The 23,617-nt window shown below is 39.6% G+C and overlaps 1 protein-coding gene across 2 annotated transcripts; it reads right to left on the bottom strand.

The window, feature by feature from the left end:
• Positions 1 to 11,458: 11,458 nt before the first annotated feature.
• Positions 11,459 to 23,017, bottom strand: CBX3 (chromobox 3). 2 transcript variants are annotated; one of them, XM_003407066.4, is made up of 6 exons: positions 22,895 to 23,017; positions 21,651 to 21,702; positions 18,406 to 18,548; positions 16,133 to 16,295; positions 13,271 to 13,365; positions 11,459 to 12,749 (listed from the first exon to the last, which is right to left on the bottom strand). In XM_003407066.4, the coding sequence occupies exons 2-6, from the start codon at positions 21,672 to 21,674 to the stop codon at positions 12,623 to 12,625; spliced, it is 552 nt and encodes a 183-aa protein (XP_003407114.1). In that variant the 5' UTR covers positions 21,675 to 21,702; positions 22,895 to 23,017; the 3' UTR covers positions 11,459 to 12,622. The 2 variants fall into 2 exon arrangements, with proteins under 2 accessions (XP_003407114.1, XP_010585508.1); XM_010587206.3 differs by lacking the exon at positions 21,651 to 21,702.
• Positions 23,018 to 23,617: the final 600 nt, after the last annotated feature.

Here is a 23,617-nt window from a genome sequence, read left to right as displayed (position 1 = left end):
ATCTTAACAGAGAAAACCTTTCCCAAATGAGATTATAACCACAGGTATAGGAGTTAGAATTTTTAACTCATATTTTGGGAGGGCACAATTCAATCCATAACACCTCCCTTTTTGGCAGGTCTTTGTCTTCATTTGAGTTTTTGAATGGTAACCCAGTGCCGTCGAGTCGATTCCAACTCATAGTGACCCTATAGGACAGAGTAGAACTGCCCATGGAGTTTCCAAGGAGCGCCTGGCAGATTCGAACTGCTGACCCTTTGGTTAGCAGCCATAGCACTTAACCACTATGCCACCAGGATTTCCTTTGAATGGTAGAAACACTATATTTCAAGCCCAAATTTAAATCCAGTGCCCCTGCTCTGCCCATCACTCTTTTCCCCAGATACCAGGCCCTCTTCTAGGTGCTAAGGCTACAGCTGTAGAAAAGACAAGTCCTCTCTCCCATGAAGTTTCCACACTAGTGGAGGGGAAAGCAAAAGTTCAGAGTCCTCCTCTGTCTTTACTGGCATAACAACCATCTGTAGAAGGATCAGTATGCTGTTTATTCATGATAACCTAAGAGAGCAGTGTAATTTTTTTAAAAATCCTCTTCTATTAAATGTATGCTCTGGTGCTAGAAAGTTGTTAAGCATGGCTTTCTGTGGAGAACAACTAGGATTTCAGAGTAAAACTGCATTTTTCATTGTGTCGTCATTCTATATAGTCAACTACAAGAAAGCCATAGTGTTCCCGCTACACAACATCCAAACTTTTATCCTTTTTAGCATGTCACAGAGATAAGTTGCTATTACTCAGAATGCTCTCCTGGTGTAGAGGAATAGGATATCTATAAAGCAAAGCAAGGAGAATAGAAGAGTGAGAATCTATAATAGGAACCTCATTGTAACACTTTGCTGGAAAGATAAGTTCACTTTATGATGAGTCCATCTTGGGTTCTATCCAAAGATGTTCAGTTACTGAAATACCAAAAAGGCCTTGTTAACTACTGGCATGGATCCAGAGGGTAATATGAATCTTCTTTGGCTTGCTATAGTGTCGCTATGAGTTGGAATAGACTTGATGACAATGGGTTTTTGGTTTACTAAACTGATTTTTGATTTCCCAATACCCATTCTCCCCTAGACTTTTCCTCTGGGTGTCTGCCCCTACTGTTCCTTGTCAAAATGATTAAGAGCTTTGAGACATTACTTTTCCTAAAAGTGCGTTGGAGCTCTAAAAATAATAGTTTAATTTACCAGAAAGGTCAATTCAGGATATTAAATTAGGATGTATTCAATAAATACATCAGGAGAATAGGTAGGAGTTGGTGGATACCATTAAGCTTGATCCTTACAGTTAAAACATTATGGTTAGGAAAAAAAGTTGCTGTTAAAGGCCATTTAATATTAGTTTCACTGTGATAGTATTTTCTTATTTAAAAAGATGAAGTGCAGAACTTCTAACTAATGATAAAAGGTTGAGTCTATGGTTTTATCTGTTTAAAAGTAAACATTGTCCAAGCATTCATGGGGCTAGAAGAGTAGCTTTCAAATGGCAGTGTTCTTGTCTTGCCCTCCAAAGTCAATTTTTCCTCTCATACTCAAATTTAAGGAAAAGAGAAGACTTTAATCTTCATTTGAAAAGAAATAAGAGTTGGTAGGAAGTTCTAGAATGTTCCAGGACACTGAAAATATTCACATTAGAAGTTTTCTAAAAAGCAAGGACACAACGTATTTTAAGAAGGCATTTTCCAAATCTGCTTGAAGTCTGTGTGTTAGTTATACATTTTGTTTATGTAAGATGAACATCCTACCTTTGTCTGGAAAGCACTGTTCTGGTGATTGATCCGATCATAGTCCTCTACTCATCTGGTTACATTTGATTGTTCCAGGTTGGGCATCTGACCCAAGTCAGGACAATCAGAGGTCTTTCTTTTTCTTTTTTAAATAATATTTTATTGTGTTTCCGGTCAAGGTTTATATAGCACTTTAGGTTTCCGTTCAACTACTTCTTCACAAATTGTTCAATAACATTGGTTACATTCTTCACAATGAGTGAACATTCTCATTATGTCCATTTTGGTTGTTGTTTCTATTAATTTAGTTTCTCTGCCCCCTTACCTTCTCATCTTTGCTCTAAAATGACTGTTTGGTCTCATATGGATGAACTTTTTAAAGGAGCATAGTACCCACTAGTGATATTCTTTATTTTGTGAGCCAAACTGTTATTTATCTAAAAGGCAACTTCAGGGGCTTGTTTTGATTCAAGGTTTAAAGAGTATCTCAGGGCAATACAGTAGTCTCGGAGAGTCCTCCAGTCTCAATTGGTCCTGTAGGCCTGGATTTTTTAAGAATTTGAAGTTCTATTCCACATTTTTCTCCCATTCTATCAGGACCCGTCTGTTGTGGCCCTGATCAGAATGGTCAGTGGTGGTAGCTGGGCAACAATTAGAGGCCTTTTAAAGGGTGTCTGAACTGGAGAGAGTGAAACTCAGTGTCTCTTTAGAGACAGACCTGGGGACTCTGGAGCTGCCAGCAGCTCTGTGTTTGGTTAGTAGAGGAGGGCAGTTCTAGAGAAGAGAGCCATCAGAAAGAAAGCAGCAGGAGTCAGAGGTGGCGAGTGTTGGGGGTTGTGCCAGTCCAGGGGTCCAGTCATTCCGAGGCTTACAGCAGAGACTAGTAACCTGAGGCTTATAGCAGAGACTGGTAATAACATTTATCTGGTCCTTATTGTGTATCATACATTCAGCTATATGTGCTTTTCATGTTTTTCGTTTAATCCCACAAAACTATGAGGTAAATACTATCACATGAGAATACTGAGGCATAGAGAAGTTAAGTAACTTGCCTAGCTTCACACAATAAATAACTGAGCTGGGATTCCAACCAAGGGGGTCAAACTCCGGAGTTAGGGCTCTGAACCACCTTGCGATTCTGACTCTAGGCCAATGAGTAAATTCCTTTATCTAAGCAGGTTTGACTTGGGTTTCTGCCATTTTTAGCCAAATTATGTAATATGTACTGTAGGAATACTAAGTGATACACTGATCAAAGGACTCAAGGCAATACCCCAAACCACTCTAATCTCTTCCACCTCAAACTTGTTTCTCTCAGGTTTCTTTTCTCACTAAATGACATTTTCGTCCATCTAAGATGAAATCAGTGTCCTCTCAATTTTGTACTGCAAACCACTTTTTACAAACACTTATCAGGCAGGTATGCTTTGGACGAAAAACTATCTTCAAACTAGCCCCCTTTTCTTTATTCCCACAGCAAACACCCTAGTTCATACTGTTGGTCTTGACCTCAGTTTACCATTTAGTGCTTCCTCACCTGTAAAACGGAGTTGATCATACCTACTACAGGGGGTTATTTTGAGGAGTAAAAGAAGTAAAGTATGAAAAACAGCACAGTACCTGGCAGACAGTGCTCAGCCACTCTTAGGTGTTTCCCTTAGGAATTGAACAATTCTTTTTTGTTTGTGCTCCTAGAGATTTTCATGATGTTTGTTTTTATGGCAAAAAAAAAAAAAAAAAAAATTAGCTGGAATGGAAAAAGAAAGAATACAAATGAATGATTTCATATTTTTGTACTTCTCCAGGTACCAGTATGCTATTTTTCTGCAGGTATCTTCCAACATAACTAAATATTATAAATTCTCAGAACATACACAAAAAACCCCACCAAAAAACTGAACAGCCAACAATCCCCGCTCCCTAATTATTCTCTATTAGTGGGTAGGTTAATGACTTCCATGTGTCTGAAAAGTATAGCACATTCATAGGGGAAGCTACATTCAGAAGAGGGACCAAACTGTGAAGTATTATTAACAAGCTAGATTGGCACCTTCTATTACTTCCTTGATTCTATTGACTACTGGAGCTGTTAAAATTCCTTTTGTTCAGTCAGTACCCAAAGGTGAAAATTCATTCATTCCACAGAGAATAAAAGATCTATTTATCATATAGGTCCTTGGGTGGTGCAAGTAGTTTGCTCTCAAATACTATCCTAAAAGTTAGTGATCTTGACCCGCTCAGTGTCACTGTGGAAGAAATGCCTGGAGATTTGCCTCCCTAAAGATTACAGCCAAGAAAACCCTATGGAGCAATTCTAGTCTGTAACACATGGGGTCGCCAGGAGTTGGAATCAACTCAACCGTAACGGATGTTTTTTGGCTTATGTATCATATAGGTTACATGCAAATATACCAACTAAATATTCACATTGCACTTCGTACTAGGGTATCTTATCTTTTGCTTTGGATGCAATTTTTATTGGCTTAATAGAACATAAAAATAATGCCTACTGTAAGGATCAAAGAAAATGTAAGACAGCCTTTCACTTTATTAAAACAGACTCACAAATCTAAAAGTAAAATTAAAGCACTTACCTTCCCCTTAACCTCTGGGGGGATGTAACCATGCATATGAGCCCAGATAGAAGCCTAAGGGCGGGGTGTTAAGACAAAACAAACCCTTTCTTGGTGTGACAAGATGACAGAAACAGAAAATGAATAGCTAATAATGTTCAAGTTGAAAGCCACAGTTTCTTCACATTTTCCTTTCCAAGGAATGTCTTTATTGCCTAGTTAAGTTTCAAGACACCTTGCAAGGCTAGGGAGACAATAGGAAATGTCTTAACAATGGCCCGGAAGGAGGACTAGTTTCCCTTACTGATTTTATTTACTACACAAGCACCCTGTGCAATATCTGCCAATAACAAACATTTTAAAAACTACCTGTTATTAGGGTCATGGTTTCACATAACATTCCAATCAATTGGCCTAACATTGATTTTAGTGCTTTTGCTCTACCTCCTAGTTTGCAGGGTAGTGCCTGGATTCTTCAAACTTGTGAGCGGCCATCCAAGGTACAATTGTTTGCTATTCACTTGCAGCAACAGAAGAAGAAGGAGGGTCAGGAATTGGAAGAGGAAATGAAATTGTGTCTAATTGCCTCCGTGAACAACTGCCTCCTTTGCCATCTGATTAGAAGAACTGGATGGTGCTTGGGAAACCCTGGTAGCATAGTGGTTAAGTGCTACTGTTGCTAACCAAAAGGTTGGCAGTTCAAATCCGCCAGGTGCTCTTTGGAAACCCTGTGGGGAAGCTCTACTCTGTCCTGTAGGGTTGCTATGAGTCAGAACTGACTCATTGGCAATGGGTTTTGGGTTTTGGATGGTGCTTGGCTACCATTATTAAAGGTTTTGATCAAAGATTCTATAGACGAATACTGATCAAAAGGGGGAAAATATGGAACAGAACTTCAAATTCTCATGGAATCCAAACTTTCTGGAGCCATTATGGCTGGATGACTGCCCAAAACTTTAAAGGAAATCTTTAAACCTTAAGGTGAAACTACCCACTTAGTCACCTCTAAACCAAACTATAGTTTAGCTTAATTAGAAAAGAACGTCTGCCTTGAGTACTGTGGTCTTTTAAAGAATTATCTATTAAAAAAAAAATTGCAATCAGGTCTATTCCAACTCATAGCAACCCTATAGGACAGAGTAGAACTACTCCACAGAGTTTCCAAGGAGTGCCTGGTAGATTCAAACTGCCGACCTTTTGGTTAATAGCCGTAGCTCTTAACCACTATGCCACCAGCGTTTCTAGAATTATCTATAGGTGATCAAACTAACAGCAGCAACTCAAAAGGTTAGATGAGGAGCTTAGGGAGCAGTGAGTTTATGTTAACAATGGTGAAACAATTTGGAAGAGGATATTGAGAAAGGTGATGTAACTTGAAGAATGTAATCAATGTCACTGAACTGTACACGTAGAAATTGTTTAATTGGTGGATGTTTTGCTGCATATATCTCCACCAAAAATTAAAAGAAAACCAACCAACCAACAAAAAACCAAGCTGTTAGCAGGTTCTCTCAGAATTACCAAGAATCGTATCTCTGGCTTATAAATGTTATTGTTAGCTGCTATTGAGTCAGTCCCTTACTCTTGGTCACGCCATGTGTTACAGAGTAGAACTGCTCCTTAGGGTTTTCTTGGCTGTAATCTTTATAGAAACAGGCTGCTTGGATTTTCTTCCACAGAGCTGTTGGGTGAGTTTAAACTGCCAACCTTTTGGTTGGTAACAATTATGGACTGAATTGTATCCCCCAAAGATGTGTGTCAGCTTGGTTGGGCCATGGTTCCCAGTGTAGTGTGATTGTCCACCATTTCGTCTTCTGGTGTGATTTTCCTATGGGTTGTAAATCCTCTTAGGGTTTTTTGGGTTATGTTGTTAATGAGGTAGGATTGACATTAGTTGCATTGATGAGGCAGGACTCAGTCTACAGGATTGGGTTGTGTCTTGGGCTGATCTCTTTTGAGATATGAAAGAAAGAAACGAGCAAAGAGACATGGGGACCTCATACCACCAAGAAACAAAAGCCGGGAGAATAGTGCATCCTTTCGACCTGGAGTTCTTGTGCAGAGGGGTTCCTAGACCAGGGGAAGATTGATGGCCAGGACCTTCCCCTAGGGCTGACAGAGAGAAAAGGGCTTCCCCTGGAGCTGGCACCCTGAATTTGGACTTCTAGCCTCCTGGACTATGAGAAAATAAATTTCTCTTTGTTAAAGTCATCTACTTGCGGTACTTCTGTTATAGCAGCACTAGATGACTAAGTTTTTATTTTTATTTTTCAGATGACTAACACAGTAGCCAAGTGCAGACTGCACCACCTAGGGACCTCTGGCTTATAAATAAGTGTTGCAATTGTTTTCAATTACAAAAGGAAAGCACAGGAAGGGAAATAAAAGTAGTGAGGGATCACACTATTAAAACTTCAGGGGTTCTAAAAGTAGCTTATTGGTGATAAATTCTAGCAGGAAATGACACAATTTGTTCTCAATGGTATTAAACTCAGAGATTTTGTCAAACCAATACCTGTCCAGGTATTTGAGCAGATTCAAGTCCCTTTATGAAAAAGAAAACCTTCGGTTTTTGTCAGTTGGCCAACTTTTTTTGCACAGTGTTATTTTCTTTGATCCACAGGATTAGGGAAACTTTCCTACCTACACATCTGACTTCTAAAGCAGAGGCATTGGTGTCCATCTTGGGGGAAAAAAACCAAAAATCAGAAGCCTTTATCACAACATCCAACAAAATCTCAGCTAGATTAAAGACCTGACTATAAAAATGATTCAATGAAAATAGAGGAAAATTTAAAAGAATATTCGTATAACTTCACCTTCAGGTTGAGACACATCTTTTTAAACAGGACAGAAATCCAGAAGCCATAAAAGACTGACAGAGTTGACCACATAAAAATAAAGAATTTTAGTATAACGGAAAGTTATTGTAAGCTGTGTCAAAATACAAATACTGGGGAAAATATTTGCAACACAAAAAACGAAGTGTTAATATCCTTACTATAAAAGGAACTGCTACTAATTAAGAAAAAAATTAAATAAAATTGACAGTTTTAAGATGAGTAAATGCCAATAGCCATTGAGCATGAAAAGAACGCTCAACAAAAATATCAAAGACATGCAAATTAAAACAAGCTGCAATTGGATTGGCTAAAAATTAATAAGATAATAACATGCAGTACTAGTGAGGTTATAGAGAAATGACTGTTGATGGCAGAACAAATCAGTGCAAGCTTGACTTCATTGACTTCTAGGAATCCATCCGCATCTATTTAGTGTCACTGTGTACATTGGAGCCTCCGTGGTGCAGTGGTTAAGAGGTTGGCTGCTAACCAAAAGGTCAGCATGTTTGAATCCACCAGCCGCTCCTTGGAAAACGTATGGCGCAGTTCTACTGTCACATAGGGTTGCTATGAATTGGAACTGACTCAATGACAATGGTTTGGCTCTTTTTTTTGGTTTATATATATTACTTACACCTACTCCTCACTCACTGATTATCTCATTATTCGACGTTTTGCATTTCTGACAATAGTAAAATCTGCTGTCTGACTATTCTGCACATTAATGGCATGCAACCGGCAGTAACAAAGGCCAGGGTGAAAGGCAAGAGTAATGCTGGCTGCGATGGTTAAGGTCACGTGTCAACTTGGCTGGGCCATGGTTCTCAGTGGCTTTGCAGTTAGGTAGTGATGTTATTTGGCAGTTTTGTGTGATGCAGTCATCCTCCATTTTGTGATCTAAAGTAGCCATCTTCCATTTTCACATAATGCCAATTTTTGCATAATGGCCTGGTCTTTGGCACTTAACCTTGTTGGTAAGTGAGGAGTGGGTGTATAAGAATGTTTGCTACATTAATAGCAAAACCTACAAACAACCTAAACACTCACACCCAGCAATTGGTTGAATAAGTTGGGGAATATCTGTACAATAGCCTACTATGCTCCCACTAAGAATAATAGATCACACATCTGGATTACTAAACACAAGGCACTGTTCTAAATGTAAGGAGCCCTGGTGACATAGTGGTTAAGCGCTTGGCTGCTAAATGAAAGGTTGGTGCTTCGAACCCGCCAGTTGCTCCGTGGGGGAAAGATGGAGCAGTCTGCTTCCACGAAGATTTACAGCCTTGGAAACCCTATGGGTCAGTTCTACCTTGTCCTATAGGGTTGCAATGAGTCAGAATCATCTTGATGGCGGTGAGTTTGGCTCTGAGTGCACATATCCTTACAGCAGCCTATAAAATTTTTTCTCTAATTTTATTGATGAGGAAACTGAAGCACCGACAGGTGAAAGTAACTTGTTGAAGATCAAACAAAAGATGGGAGATTCCATCCCAGGCAATTTGGTCCAAGTGGTTAGCAGCTATGCTAGTATGCTGCTGTTGGGTGCCATAGAGTCAACTTAAACTCATAGTGACTCCATGTGAGAGTACAACTGCCCCACAGGGTTTTCTAGGCTGTAATCTTTACAGGAGCAGATTGCCAGGTCTTTTCTCCTGTGGAGTAGCTGGGTGGGTTCAAACCACCAACCTTTTGATTAGCAGCTGAGGGCTTAACCGTTGCACCACCAGGGCTAGAATAGGGTAGAGATATATTTACTAGGTAGGGTGGCCTGAGATAATAATTCGGTGAAATGGAAAGTTGAAAAACACATAGTCTTTTTGTTAAAAACAACAGAATTTCAATGTATGAAGTAGTACACAAATGAGAAACCTATGCTAAGCCATATACATATATTAACCCACTTTGGGGTTGAAGGGAGAGATTGATTAGGTTTCACTTCTTTATAAACTTTTGTAGCATGACTTGTTACAGGAAGTATATTTTACATACAAAATTAGGCATTGAAGGGTAGAAAATGAAAAAACTGGTCTTTTTTTTTCTTCTGTTAATGATCTAGAATTCAGGAATTCAAGAACTTGGTTTGTGCTCAATTCTTTCACACCCTGTGGTAGACAGAATGACATCCACAGCCTAATTCCCACAACCCGTTTGTGGCAAAAGGGGCTTCGCAGATGTGATTAAACTAGGGAATTTGAGATGAAAAGCTTATCTTGTGATATGGATTGAATTGCATTTCCCCAAAATATATGAAGTCCCAAACCCTGTACCTGTCAATGTGATCCTGTTTGGAAATAGTTCTTTTGTTGTTAATGAAGTTATTCTAGAATAGGATGGTCCTAAACCTAATCCCTTCTGAGTGTTTTATAAAAGGCAGTACAGACACACACACAGAGCGAGCAAATGAACACCCATGATTGCCAGCAGTCACTGGAAACTAGGAGAGGCCCACAGAAGGTACAGATACAAGGCCGAGACCCTGACTTGGACTTTTGTTAGCCCCCACAACTGAGAAAATGTTTTTTAAAGACACCCATTTTGTTATTACAACTCTAGGAAACTAATACACACTACCTTACCCGGGTGGGCACAATGTAATTATAAAGATCCCTACAGGTGGGAGGCAGGAGTGTCAGGGAAGACGATGCTGGAAGCAGAGGTTGGGTGAGAGAGGCAGGGAGAGATTGAGATTAGAAGATGCTGTGCTGCTGGTTTTCAACATTGAAGCCTCCACAAGGAACCATCCCTGCTGACACTTTGACTTTAACCCAGTAAGATTCTGTACTTCTGAATTTCAGAACCTTAAATTTTTTTTTTTTAATGATTTTTATCATGCTTTAAGTGAAAGTTTACAAACCAAGTCAGTCTGTCACATATAAGCTTATATACACCTTGCTCCATACTCCCACTTCCTCTCCCTCTAATGACAGCCCACTCCCTCCTTCCAGTCTCTCCTTTCGTGACAATTTTGCCAGTTCCTCACCCTCTCTACCCTCCCATCTCCCCTCCAGAGAGGAGATGCCAACACAGTCTCAAGTGTCCACCTGATCCAAGTAGCTCACTCTTCCTCAGCATCTCTCTCCAACCCATTGTCCAGTCCCTTCCATGTCTGATGAGTTGTCTTCAGGAATGGTTCCTGTCCTGGTCCAACAGAAGGTTTGGGGACCATGACCGCCGGGATTCCTCTAGTCTCAGTCAGACCATTAAGTCTGCTCTTTTTATGAGAATTTAGGGTCTGCATCCCACTGATCTCCTGCTCCCTCAGGGTTTCTCTGTTGTGCTCCCTGTCAGGGCAGTCATTGGTTGTGGCCTGGCACCATCTAGTTCTTCTGGTCTCAGGATGATGTAAGTCTCTGGTTCATGTGGCCCTTTGTCTCTTGGGCTCATAGTTATCGTGTGACCTTGGTGTTCTTCATTCTCCTTTGATCCAGGTGGGTTGAGACCAATTGATGCATCTTAGATTGCCGCTTGTCAGCATTTAAGACCCCACACGCCACATTTCAAAGTGGGATGCAGAATGTTTTCATAATAATTTTGCCAATTGACTCAGAAGTCCCCTTAAGCCATAGTCCCCAAACCCCCACCCTTGCTCCACTGATCTTTGAAGCATTCAGTTTATCCCAGAAACTTCTTTGCTTTTGGTCCAGTCCAGTTGAGCTGACCTTCCGTGTATTGAGTATTGTCAGAACCTTAAATTTTTGAGTTGTTTTAAGCCATTAAGTTTGTGGTCGTTACGGCAGTTAATACGATACCAATATACCTGAGGCATCATAAATACACTGACAATATCCTTTTTCCAGAAATGCCCTTTCTAAAATTTAATGTAAGGCCATCAACTTCTGATACGAACAGAAGGCTCTGTACCACCTGTGGAGTCGCTATTAAGAACAGTGCTAGGTCTGTAACGTGAACAGTTTAGCACAGATGTAACCATCTCCCTCTTACTGTGGCTTTTGGCAATCACAGACATGTTTCTATCAACAGATCAGTCCTATCAGAACACTTACATACACTACAACGTTCCGTAGAGGATGGTTAGCAAACTAGAATCCGATTATTTCCCTACAACCTATGCCCCGGAAAAAATTTTCTGAGAAAAAACATGTTCAAGTTTAAAACTCCTAAGGGTCTAGGGTATGCTCTTTAATGCCTTAGTGATTATCATTTGATTTATAAACGTGAATTCAACATGGGTTTCTATGTGTGCTGGGTGTTTATAATCCCAGTGTAAACACAATCAGATAAAGGAAAAAAAAAGTGTAACCACATAAAGGAATATAAAACTATTTATTAACCACTGTTCACCATTATTTACAATAAAGTAAACAATATACAATTGGATTAACATTGTGATTACTACAAAGTTGTTTTTCCTGGCTTCAACTGAACTAGTAACCCAAATACTGAGGAGGCTGAACCTACATGTAAAGAATGGGTTGGGGTAAAGAAAAACATGCAGGTCGATAATTTAGATTACAAATTTGTTCACCCATTTATGCCAGCAGGTCCTAATCTGCAACATCTCTAACCATCTTTTTTAGGTTTTCACCAGCAAGGTCTTAGACACTCCATGAATCACGGCCTTTCAGTCAATATAGCACAGGGATTTCAACTTTCTGTAAAGGAATGGCTCTCTAGAAGGAACAAATGTCCATTTAACTAAGCCTTGCTTGGCTTATTAAAATATATCATTATTTGTCTAGTTTTCTTATCTGGGTGGGGTTTTTTTTTAGTAGTGGTTAAGATTTTTCTTTTAGGAAATTCTGCAAATAAATGGTTTCACTTATATGACTACATAGATATGAATTTTGATATAGATATTTTAAATTTTCCAATTAATTACAGGATCATTTGATTCGAAAGCTATGGCTTCAAAACTTTTTAACTTGAGGTGATCTATTTCTTGAGTTGCTCATAAGGATAGCATCCCTGAAACAACATGGACTTACCCATGGTTGTGAAATACCATTTTTGTTTAGAAGAGTTTTGTTTTTGATGAATGTAAAATAAAATAAAATTTACATATGTATTTATGCACACACACAAAAACAAACAAAAAACTCAAAATGGTCCTTAGGCATACATTACGGGTTAAACACAAGTTCTGATTCAGTAATGACTACGTAAATTTTTCCAATATTTAGAAAAGCTATTCTCTAATGCAGAGGAAATAACATACCATGGTATCAAATGTTCTTTTCTGATCAATGAAGCAACTATAGAAAGCTTTTATTTGTTCAAAGTAACCAGTGCTATTGATGCAACAACAACAAAAAAACCCCCAAAAACTCCAACTCCCAGTACTACTTCAAAACAAACATTATCAAACTTGATTTCCATTAGAATGTAGTTATTCTTCACACTAACAAATCAAAAAACCAAGACCCAGATTTTATATATATATAAATATATATAAAAAGCAACACAAACAATTATTGAGCTTCATCTTCTGGACAAGAATGCCAAGTTAGTCTCTCTTCATAAAACGCAATGACAATCTGAGGGCACTTCATGTTTGCCTCCTTCGCCAGCACCAAGTCTGCCTCATCGGAATCCTTCCTGTTGGGAGGAAAGAATATTCAATTTAAAGTCTAAACTGTTTCTGTCAACTCAGAACTGTTCATTTAAGAATAACTGCATCAAATAAAAAGTATTTAAGTTAAAAAAAAAAAAAAAAAAGCCATTGAAGTGCTTCAGGAGGGTTATATAGCAGTTGTGACAGTGTCCCAATAATAGTTTCAAAGACAGGCCACAGTTTGCTGACCCCTTAGTAACAGTACCTAGAACCATTCTTTTAGCAGATTACTCTAATGATGGAAATTAGTATTTAAACTTTTCCTAGACAGGACTTCACATATTTAAAAAAATGTATCTACCCTTACTTTGGAGCCCTGGTGGCATAGTGGTTAAGAGCTTGGCTGCGCACCAAAATGTCAGCAGTTTGAATCCACCAGCTGCTCCTTGGAAACCGTACAAGGCAGTTCTACTCTGTCGTACAGGGTCACTATGAGTCGGAATCAACTCAATGGCACCAACAATAACAACAATCCTTACTTTAAAATATAACAGCAACCACTTACCATTTCATGAGAAACATTAATTCTCCACTGCTGTCTGTGGCACCAATTATTCGCTCAGGATCAAGACCTCTGGCAAAGCCTCTTGGTTTGTCAGCCTGTTTAAAAGTAGTTAAATGATTATTTACATGAATGCTTCCATGTATTTTTCCATACAACAAACTAAGAATATTAGCTTCCAGTAAAACTAATCCACTCACTTCTGGTAATTCTAGTCAATTAAAAACTATAAACCCTTGTAACAGTTAAAATTTCAAATCACCTCTAAGAATTAGTCTAAATTACCCATGTTATCATAAAAGCACATATAACATACAAACAGCAAAACAGTAAAAACTTTAGACTAATCAGTACTATAATATACCTGAAATACAGTTTTAGTAAAAACTAGTGGCTCTCAAAGGTATGAGAACCTGAGACCTTTTCAGGGGTCTGCAAGGTCCCCTTTTTTCTAACTATGTATCTGCATGACTTTGGATTGTCTTCCCAGACAGACTTCAACCAAAACAACATACCCACAACAAATCAAATGCAGAAGTAGAGCTGTCTTCTATTAAGCCATTTTTTTAATATGTAAATGTTAAATGCTAGTCTTCTCACTAAAATTTCTGTTTTGGCTTGCGAGAGGCCATCTAAGATACATTTACCGGTCCCATACCACTCAAAGGAAAGAAGCATGAAGAACACCAAAGACACAAGAAAAATGGTAGCCAAAGGACTAAAGGCCCAAATGAACCAGAGATTCTACCAGCCTGAGACCAGAACTAGACAGGTGCCCAGCTACCAGCACCAACTGCCCTGACAAGGAGTACAACAAACAGTCCTGGACAGAGCAGGAGAAATATATTGAACAGAACTCAAACGCACATTAAAAAAACCGGACTTAATGGTCTGACAGTACTGGAGGAACCCCCAAAAATATGGCCCCTGGATGCACTGTTAACCCAGAACTGAAGTCATTCCCTAAGCCCACTCTTCAGACAAAGGTTAGATGGGACTATAAAACCAAAAATAATACATGTGAGGAATGTGCTTCTTAGTTCAATCAGATATACGAGACCAAATAGGCAGCTCCTGTCAAAAAGCAGGATGAGACAGGAACTATTCAAAGGGACACAGGGAACTTGGGATGGAAAGAGGGAGTGTGCTGTTACATTGTGGAGACTGCACGTAATGTCACAAAACAATACGTGCATACATTTTTGAATGAGAAATTAATTTGAGCTGTAAACTTTCACCTAAAGCACAATAAAAAAAAAAAAGAACAAACGAAGGGGAAAACAAAGGTAAAAAGGAAATTTTTTTTTTGGTTCTGGAAAAATCATTTTTCATGAAAACTGCTATTTTTAACGTGTAAAACGATTTTGTTATTTTTAATCCATACACAAGTATTTTAGAAACTTGTGTTTTATTTCCAATACAGTAAATATTGATAGCTATAAACCATATAACAAAAAGCTCTTTTAGATCCTCAATAATTTTTCTAGAGTTATACTGCTGACATCACCAAATCCTTTGTTTTTCCCACATGATTTTACAAGAATGCCCCGGGCCCTAGAGTTAGGCGGTCTAGATTAGAATGATGGCTCTAACCCTTAAGGGGTGTGTGATTCTGGGCAAGTTACTTAGCTGCTTTGTGGTTCAGGTTCATTATCTGTTAAATAGAAATAATTACTGCTGTCTATTTCGTAAACTTGTAAGACGCAAATTATTTAGAACACTCTTTGATACATCATAAAAGCTCAATACATGTGAAGTATTTTATTAAAGCCATGCTTCTATTGAACATTTATTTTCATTCTTTTGTACTCTGATTCTAAACATTACCTACTTGTTTTGGCTGCTAAAGCATTCAATATCAAATTTGTGGCTGGCCTCGAATTTTCTCATCTGTAAAATGGGGTTACCTAAAACTGTAATTGCGTTGTCATAAGAATTTAATGGACTACTAGAAAGTACTTGACACCTAGTTCAAAAAACCAGAATTCACATCCAAAGTCCATATAAACAAATAAAACATACCTGTATAGAGTATGTTTAGTCGCCAAGCCCAGAAACTGATTCTCCATCAAGGCCTTCTCCCAAATTACCATGCTAGGCCAACAGGAAGGGCAAGTATAATCTCTGCTTTAGAGCTGAGATAGAAGTAAAGTTGCCTGATTTTCCCAAAGCCAGAGACATTAGTGAGGCAAAGAATGGAACAAAATACACATGTACGGAGTGAACCAAGTGTCTCAATCCATGCCAATTCAAGGATTTGTACTATCGAAGATCATATACTTTAAAAACAAAGTATTGTTTGGCAATACAAAGATTGTGCCAAGTACCTTCTGGTAGTCGATGCCACTAATGGTCTACAATCAAGATGTGCTATGTGGATTGTTTTCTCTGTAGTGTAAATTTAAATAATCCAGTATTACTACTGTTTCTATTTAGGACTGCTAGCCTTAGATCACAGCAAACTGGTCTATCGGGATCAAACTCATGAATAAACACTTATTGGGTGGTACAAAGGGTTAAGTGCTTGACAACTAGCTGAAGGGTCAGTGGCTCGAACCCTGGACCCAGAGGCATCTCACAAGACAGGCTTGATCTGCTTCTAAAAGGTCACAGCCTCGAAAGCCCTATGGAGCAGTTCTACTCCGCACATGGGGTTGCTAAGGTGCCTAACAGCAGGAGCACATATACAGAGTGTAGGTTAAGCCATGTGTACTCCTCTCTGTCCTAAACACTAAGCATTTAAAAAAGGCTTTTTAATGGTATTTTAAATGTATTTGAGCTTTAAAGTATCTTAAGAACATTTGAAAATCAAGCCATCAGTCTTTTACAAAAAGTCAGTTTGGTAGGCAATGTTTTTATACTTACAGCATCTCTCTTCTTCTTAGATTTGCTGTCATCAGACTCGCTGTCAGATAAAGATTTTCTTTTTGTACCATCTTTTTCTTTGCCAGCTTTTTGAGAATTAAGAAAAGCTTCAATTAATTCTGGACAATCTAAATTTTCTTCAGGTTCCCAAGTATTGTCAGCACTGTATTCAGTTAAAAAAAAAAAAACAAACCAGAAGTCAGTTCAATTAAACATGGACTCATCCCCTTCATCTGAACCCACTTTATATATATGAAAAAAGTCTTCCGTCCTGCAGATGCAAATTATTCCTTCCAATCCCCCTACACCCTTAACAGAATCTATGTCTCTTTTCCAAATGTCGGCTGGCTTCATTTCTACTAAGTGGGCAATCTGCTGATTACGGAGCTGATATTTCTCCAAGCTCTGCAGACAATCCACCCAGGAGTTTCTTTAAAGTGCTTGTTAAAATGCAGATTTCCACTTTCTACCACAAATTACTGTATCAAATTATGCCTAGGGTTGGGGGCCTCCAATACCGTATTTTAAAACATAATGATTCTGATGCATTCTCAAATTTTAGACAATGTTCTCAGTCTTCAATTTCAGTTAGGTACTGAAATTGAGAAATGATACAAAGCAGGAATTGACAAAATCATGATCTGTAAACCAAACCCAGCCTTTTGTACAGCCTATGAGCTAAGAATTTTATTTAACAGTTTTGAATGGTTAGAAAAAAAATTCAAACCGAAAACTTTATGAAATTCAAATTTCAGTATCCGCAAAGTTTTACTGGAACACAGCCATACTCATTTAACGTATCACCCATGGTTGCTTTCACACTATATCCGCATAGATAAATAGCTGCAACAGAGACCTTCGACCCACAAAAAATGTGAAATATTTGTTATGATTCTTTAGAAAATGTTTGCTGGCCCCTAAAGACAAAACAATCATTTCCAGGTGTTTTTCAGAAGGGCTGGAGAAAAAAATTGATTATGAAAGTATATTATCACCCAGCACTTACAACTGAGTCTGGAAGCCAGGTATCTGTTGATATCCCAAGACTCCAAAACTGGTAAACCTAAATTAGTGGATGGAGGCCCTGGGTGGTGCAAATGGTTAAAGTACTTGGCTGCTAACCAAAAGGTTGGATGTTCAAGTCCACCCAGAGATGCCTCAGAAGAAAGGCCTGGCAATCTACATCTGAAAAACCAGCCACTGAAAACCCTGTAAGGCAGTTCTACTCTGACACTCATGGGGTCACTGTAACTCGGAAGTGACTTGATGGCAACCGGTAAATTAGTGGGTAGAGGAGGATGAAAGAGTTGAGATTGGAGTCTCTCTTTTCACGATGTAAGGTAAAAGAATCCAAGTGCAATTGTACGTGGTAACACATAAGAGTACATAATTTCTACACGTAAGTTATTCACAAGACAGCAAACATTAGAGAGAATGGTTACGAAAGCAATTCTTAACAAGGAATGTGACACTCAGAAGGTTAAAATGCCCAGGCTCCATTTCTTAGGGAAAAGGATGTAGTGCCTAGTATGGAGCCCTGATTGCACGGTGCTTAAGAGCTACGGCTGTTAAGCAAAAGGTGAGCCCTTCAAATCCACTAGCTGCTCCCTGGAAACCCTATTGAGCAGTTCTACTCTACCCTACAGGGTCACTATCAGTTGGAATTGACTCAACGGTAACTTTTTTTTAAATCCCAGTATACGGCCTGGATTACTACGAGCACTTCTGTTGAAGAACCCCACTGGTCTACACTGCATAGCTTCAATGTTTTTCAGCGCCCTTTTTATGTAGAAAAACAACGTATACGAGGTATTTTAATCAATACAATGTCTAACTACTTTAAAATAACTTATATAGAAAACTGAATACTTTAAGTTTGTAAATATGACTCTCCAGAGCAATAAACTAGTATCAATCTTATTGATTTCAAGCACAGAAAAAGGACTTGGTTCTTTCTAAATAAACAACAAGTTATTCTGAAATTAAACTTGTCTTTACACTCTAAAAAAACCTATGGGAAAACTGATAAAAAATCCCAAGTAAAACAAATTAGTGACTCTACAGGACAGAGCAGAACCACCCTACAGGGTCTCCAAGGCTGTAATATGTACAAGAGCAGACTGCTGCATTTTTTTTCCCACAGAGTGACTGGTGGGTTTGAACCGTAAACCTTTCAGTTAGCGGCTGAGTGCTTAACCACAGTGCCACCAGGGCTCCTTAAACGCCACCAAAATCTGGTTAAACACGTAATCAAAAGCACTGAAGTTTCTTACTCTGTAAATCCCTTCCACTTCAGAAAATACTCCACCTTCCCATTCACTACACGTCGGTCCAGCACTTTTTCCACCACAAATTCTTCAGGTTCTGCCTCTTCCACTTTTTTACTCTTTCCATTCTGTTTCCTTCCCATTTTTTGCTAAAATAAAACAGAAGGGAAATTTAAGAAACATACTCTCTGAATTTGAAGTACATTTTAAAGGCTAAATTGCTCATATTGTTGCTGCATTCAAAACATAAATTTTTACTTCTATATTCCAAGGCAGACACCTTCTGAAAAGATGAAGTCAGATAACAAGATAAAGGCATGCTTAATTCCATTGGTTTGGCCCAAACCTATCACCCTTCACCAAAAGATACAATCAAAAACACTACCTGGAAAATACTGTTATCTTTTCTCAGTCTTACCTCTATATAGTCTACAAGACTAAGTTATCAGAGTTTTCAACTCATTTTAACTGCAACACAGCAAAAAATAACTAGAAAGTATTAAAAAGAGAGTAAGGAACAGTGGCACATGTCTTAAGTGAACCACAGACCTGTTAGAAACTATATCCCACAACCGTAGTAAGACTCCCTTTTCTTAACTCAAACTACATTAAATCACCAATGTTAAAAGTCCCAATGATATAGACAAAAGGTTTAACTGCAGAATGAAAACATGGTAAGAATAACTTTTATAAAATAAAACATAACAGCCTCAATACTTCAAAACTCCTTTCAAAATCCTGGTGATATGAATTGCAGGGTCAAGCATGAAACCATGAATAGGTTAAAAAGGACAAAGTTATTTTCCCATAATCTCTGGAGATAATACCCCTGGATCAGTTGGAAAAAACCTCTAATGCTGTCACTTCAAGAGATCAAAAGACCAGATCATTTTAGCTAATCTAAGGTGAAAAATTCTTCTTTCCTGGCAAATTCACTTTAAGTAGGCCTTTTCTGAGGAAAGAGTGGGGTGTGTGTGTAACACTATTTAACAAACTCAACCAGCTCTTTTCATTAACTCAAACATATCTGTTATGGGAGAATTGGGAATGGGCAAAAAAAAAAAAAAACAAGTAAAATGTTAAATTAGAAGAGACTAAGGTGGATTAAAAAAAAAACCTCATGTTATGTTCATTTTAAAAGCATTTCTTCTTGCAACAGGTGCGATTAAAAAAACCCCCAAACCAATAGCCCAGTCACTAAGGCCATCCCACAAATATAGCATGCACGCAGAAAAAAAGTAATAGCTTCAAGATTGCAAAAGAATGTTTACAGGTATGCAAACATATGAGGTGTACACACAGGTATATAATAAAAATCGACTTGAATTTTTAAAAATACAGCAAACACCTGATTTTGTTGGGTATTATCTCTAAGTCCAGCCTTAAAATTCTCCTTAGTCAAGAGACTTGAGTATTGGGCCCAAACAGCTTTGTGTTTGTATTGTACAAGTTAAGAATGGGAGTGGGAGGAGCAAGGAGAAATTAGAGTAGACACAAACTTTTTAGACACTGACTATAAATGAAAAATACGGCTACTATCCATGAAGATTAGAGGTTAACAGAATAAGAGAATGACCAAAATAAATACAGAAAAAGAAAAGGACCCACACTTAAAAAAAAAAGGGGGGGGGCTATATTATATTTATTATCTTGGGATACATAAGCTAGTTTCAAATGCCCTTCTTTTAAAATAGAAGTATTTATTTGGTTTAAGCCAGATTTATTTTTCCAGCACAAAGTGGATTTTGGAGGCAAAATGCACTTCCTACTATATAAAACTCAGTTTCCCATTTCAAAAATAGCTCACATCTCTCACATATTAAAAAAAAAAAAAAAAACCAAACACACACACATTACAATTGCTCAATTTGTGATCATTTACAAAAAAATATTTATACACAAATAAATTACAAACACCAAGACTACCAAACTGTGCAAAAGCAATTTAATTTTAATGGGAGCAAGTGTGTGTTTTCTGTATGTATATTCATCCTCAGAACTTTCTGCCTCATGGACAGCTAATTCCTTTCCTACCCAATACTTATTTGATGAAGGATAAAGTTGACTGTAACCCAATTCTAGTACCTACATTTTGGTTGACTGATAATGGAATTTGAAGGCCAGCTCCAATCCTGAGGGGACACAGAAGATGCTTTCTCCACTAATGATTTTGAACTATATGTGGAAATCATTCATGCCAGGGACTCACCAGATAGGCCTTATATTTCATATTTCAATCTGTCCTAGTGTATTTTGACTTAAATGTGCAATCTAACAATGGCACAAATTCAAAATAACCAATTTGCCCTTTTTAGTGTAGAAACCAAGGAATGAATGCAGATCAAAACCAAATGTTTCCCTTTACTTAGATGTTAACACTCACCTTTACATGCTTATGATTACTATTAATGCAATGTGTTAGAATTAAATACTGTGGGAACCATAACTTTGAATTTCGTGATTTTTATGTGAACATTCCAGTTTTTTTTTTGATTTATAGTTTGATATGGCTGACTCTACATGCCTTTACACATTTGTTAAACTTTTAATCAAACCTAAAATACGTTAACTTTGGGTTTAAGATGCTGTGGCTGGAGAGAAAAAATTTAACTGCTCAAAAGATCCAGCAGATCTAGTATTCTCTCTCTCACACACATAGTGATTTGGTTCTTTTTGTATATTAAAAAACAACCGCCGCAATAATGTAAAGGTCCTCATGCGTTTTAAACAAAATTGAAATATGACAAAGTGACCAGAGTAATCTGAAAAACTGAACAACATTTGCCCCAAACTAGGTGCACGAGATATCTGGTTCTTTAAACTGAATATTACTGAAAATACTTGGTTTCTCCAGAATTCAGGTACAGTGGTTTATTATACCAATCAACAGTGGCTTTACTGTTTCAACTGCCTATCCTTTTAACATATTTTTCCATGTTCCATAATTTTCTGTATTTTATTATCGCAAGAAAAAAGTACTGGGCAAAATTCATACTGTACTGTCCTTCTAAACTCTTGAGAACTAGACAAGAGATTAGGTTTATTTAATTGAATTAGAAGTATTAAGGCAAGTCAGTAAGAATCTCTATGTAATTTTCTGCCCCTAATTCTCCCCATAATAATACTGGGGGCCTGGGGTGTGTGGGGAATATATGAATGTAAATTTCTCCAACCACAGAGATGCAAAGTTATAATTTTTGGGAAAAAAGCTTGAGTTAGATCCTTATGTATTTAGGTTTTCATTAACTTACCAATGTAGTTTTATTGGAGGCCATTTTTTATTGCAGACTTGAAGAGCTATTACTAGAAAAATGCATGACAGTTAAAAGGAAGTTTGCATGACACAAAAAAAGGTAGCTAAACACAAGTTTTGCTTGGATTCCAACCCCCACGTCGGTAGCGCACATATCAAACATGGATAGAAATCCATAGAGAAGCGGATTTAAGCTCCTGCGTGAATTATTAATGATATATGCCTTAAAGTAATATATCACTTTTATCCAAGTGGGGGAAGGGAGGGACATCTGCACCTGAGACTGAGCTTTACATGGTGCAAAAAACAGGAGAAATATTTTTTCCACTCTAAATCCCAGTTACACCAAATTCTATGTTTAGCTCTGTTTTTTTTTTTTTTATTCAAAGGCAAACCTTTTTGTTCAAAGTGAGAGAAAATTAGCCAACCAACCACACCGGTAAGCTATACTGAATTTTTCCTCTAGACCTCTTAACAGTCCAAAGAGTTTCCTATACAACCCTAACTTGACTTCTTCTCAGAAACCACCCCTCTTCCCAATTACTCGTTAAAAAAAACTAAAGGGAAAACACACCGTGAAGCCTCATTCCCATTTCATGACACTTTTAAAAACAAATCACCTCTTGCATATTCACCCGATCTCCCCTTGGCCCCAGGACCCTCCGAAATGGATTGGGGTGTGCAAAGGCCTAAGCGCCCGCCCCCCACCGAGAGCGCGGCCTCGTGGTCAGCGCATCCGCGGGGAGAAACAAAGGCCGCGGCGCCGGGGTTCAAGGGCACTGCGCCACCGGCCCCGCACCTCGGCGGCGGCCACGTAACGGAGCGTCCGCCGCCGTCTCTGGACAGCGGGCCGCGTGCAGTGCCAGGCCCCGCGGATGCGGGAAAATGCGCCGCCCTCCCGGGAGGCCCAACTCGCCGCCCAGGCCGGAGATGCGGGCGGGGGAGGGTCCCTCTTCTTGAACGTGGATGAGGGAGGAGGGGAAGAAAGGCGCTTTGTCTAGAAAAAAAGCGGCTGTCGCCACACCTCTCTACCCTCAGCAAACTACAGACGCCGGCCCTGAGCGCGGCTCGCCTCGGGCCTCCACCTGCCCTCCACACCTTCCCGCCAGATCCCGACTCTGGGTCCGGCGGGGAAGGGCGGGATCCAGGAGCTGGGAACTGGGAGGGGGGGGTCCCTGGGGCGCATGTAGCATCTGAAGCACCACCACCCAGTGAAAGCTAGAGAGAAAGAAAGACACCGACTTCACCGCCTCCGAGCTGCTCCACGTCCCGGGTCTGCGGCGTCTCCGGCCCTGCGCGCCTACAGCTCAAGCCACATCCGAAGAGGAGGGGGCTGGGGAGCTGCGCGCTGGGCCTCCGCCTGGGCCGGGGAGGGGGAGGGGAGAAACGCACCGCCCACGCTGGGCGGCGAGGGGCGGGGCGGGAGGGCGCGCGCGCCCTGCCGGGGAGGGGCCGCGCCCGTCGGGAGCCCTGGACCGTGGGAGGTTGGAAGGGAGGCAGGGAAGGGGGCGGTGACTGCGGCACCTACCGTTCGCGGCTTGGCGCCTGGTGATCCCCAGAGGGGAGGGAGGAGGAGGGGCGGGGACGGTGGTCGGAGTCTTTTCCGCGGAGGCTTTTCTGCTCCGCAGCGGCGGCGGCTGGCGCCAAAACCGGACTCCGCCCACTTCCTCGCCCCTGGGAGTGGTTGCCTCTTTTGGAGGGAGGTGGAGAAAAACTTGGGGGTGAAAGGACAATTGGAAGCTAAGAAAAGTGTACCTCCCGGAGGACCTTCCTAAAAAACAAAAAAAAAAGTACCAAACTCTAGGGGCCGGCCCCAAGGACGTTGGCCAGTAATTTGTTGACTAGAAATCGCTTCGGGTGTTTCCGGAAGGGGCCGAGTCAGTCCTGCACAGGGGGGGAGGGAGTTGAAGAGGAAAACGAAGGGAGGAAGGCTACCAGTATTTTTTATGGTGGGAGAACCCACGG

The sequence above is a fragment of the Loxodonta africana genome, chromosome 8 (genome assembly GCF_030014295.1).
Source record: "Loxodonta africana isolate mLoxAfr1 chromosome 8, mLoxAfr1.hap2, whole genome shotgun sequence".
NCBI lineage: Eukaryota > Metazoa > Chordata > Mammalia > Proboscidea > Elephantidae > Loxodonta > Loxodonta africana.
The sequence above is the reverse complement of the archived record's forward strand: the minus strand, read 5'-3'. Positions and strand labels throughout refer to the sequence as shown.

Bases quoted from the DNA above. Each gene is read 5' to 3' on its own strand.
- CBX3 (XM_003407066.4), bottom strand. From the start codon at position 21,674: ATGGCCTCCAATAAAACTACATTG. The intron at 18,549-21,650 runs GTAAGTTAATGA...GTTTTATTTTAG, and splicing joins CCTCCAATAAAACTACATTG to CAAAAAATGGGAAGGAAACA. The intron at 12,750-13,270 runs GTAAGTGGTTGC...TCCTCCCAACAG, and splicing joins TTAATGTTTCTCATGAAATG to GAAGGATTCCGATGAGGCAG.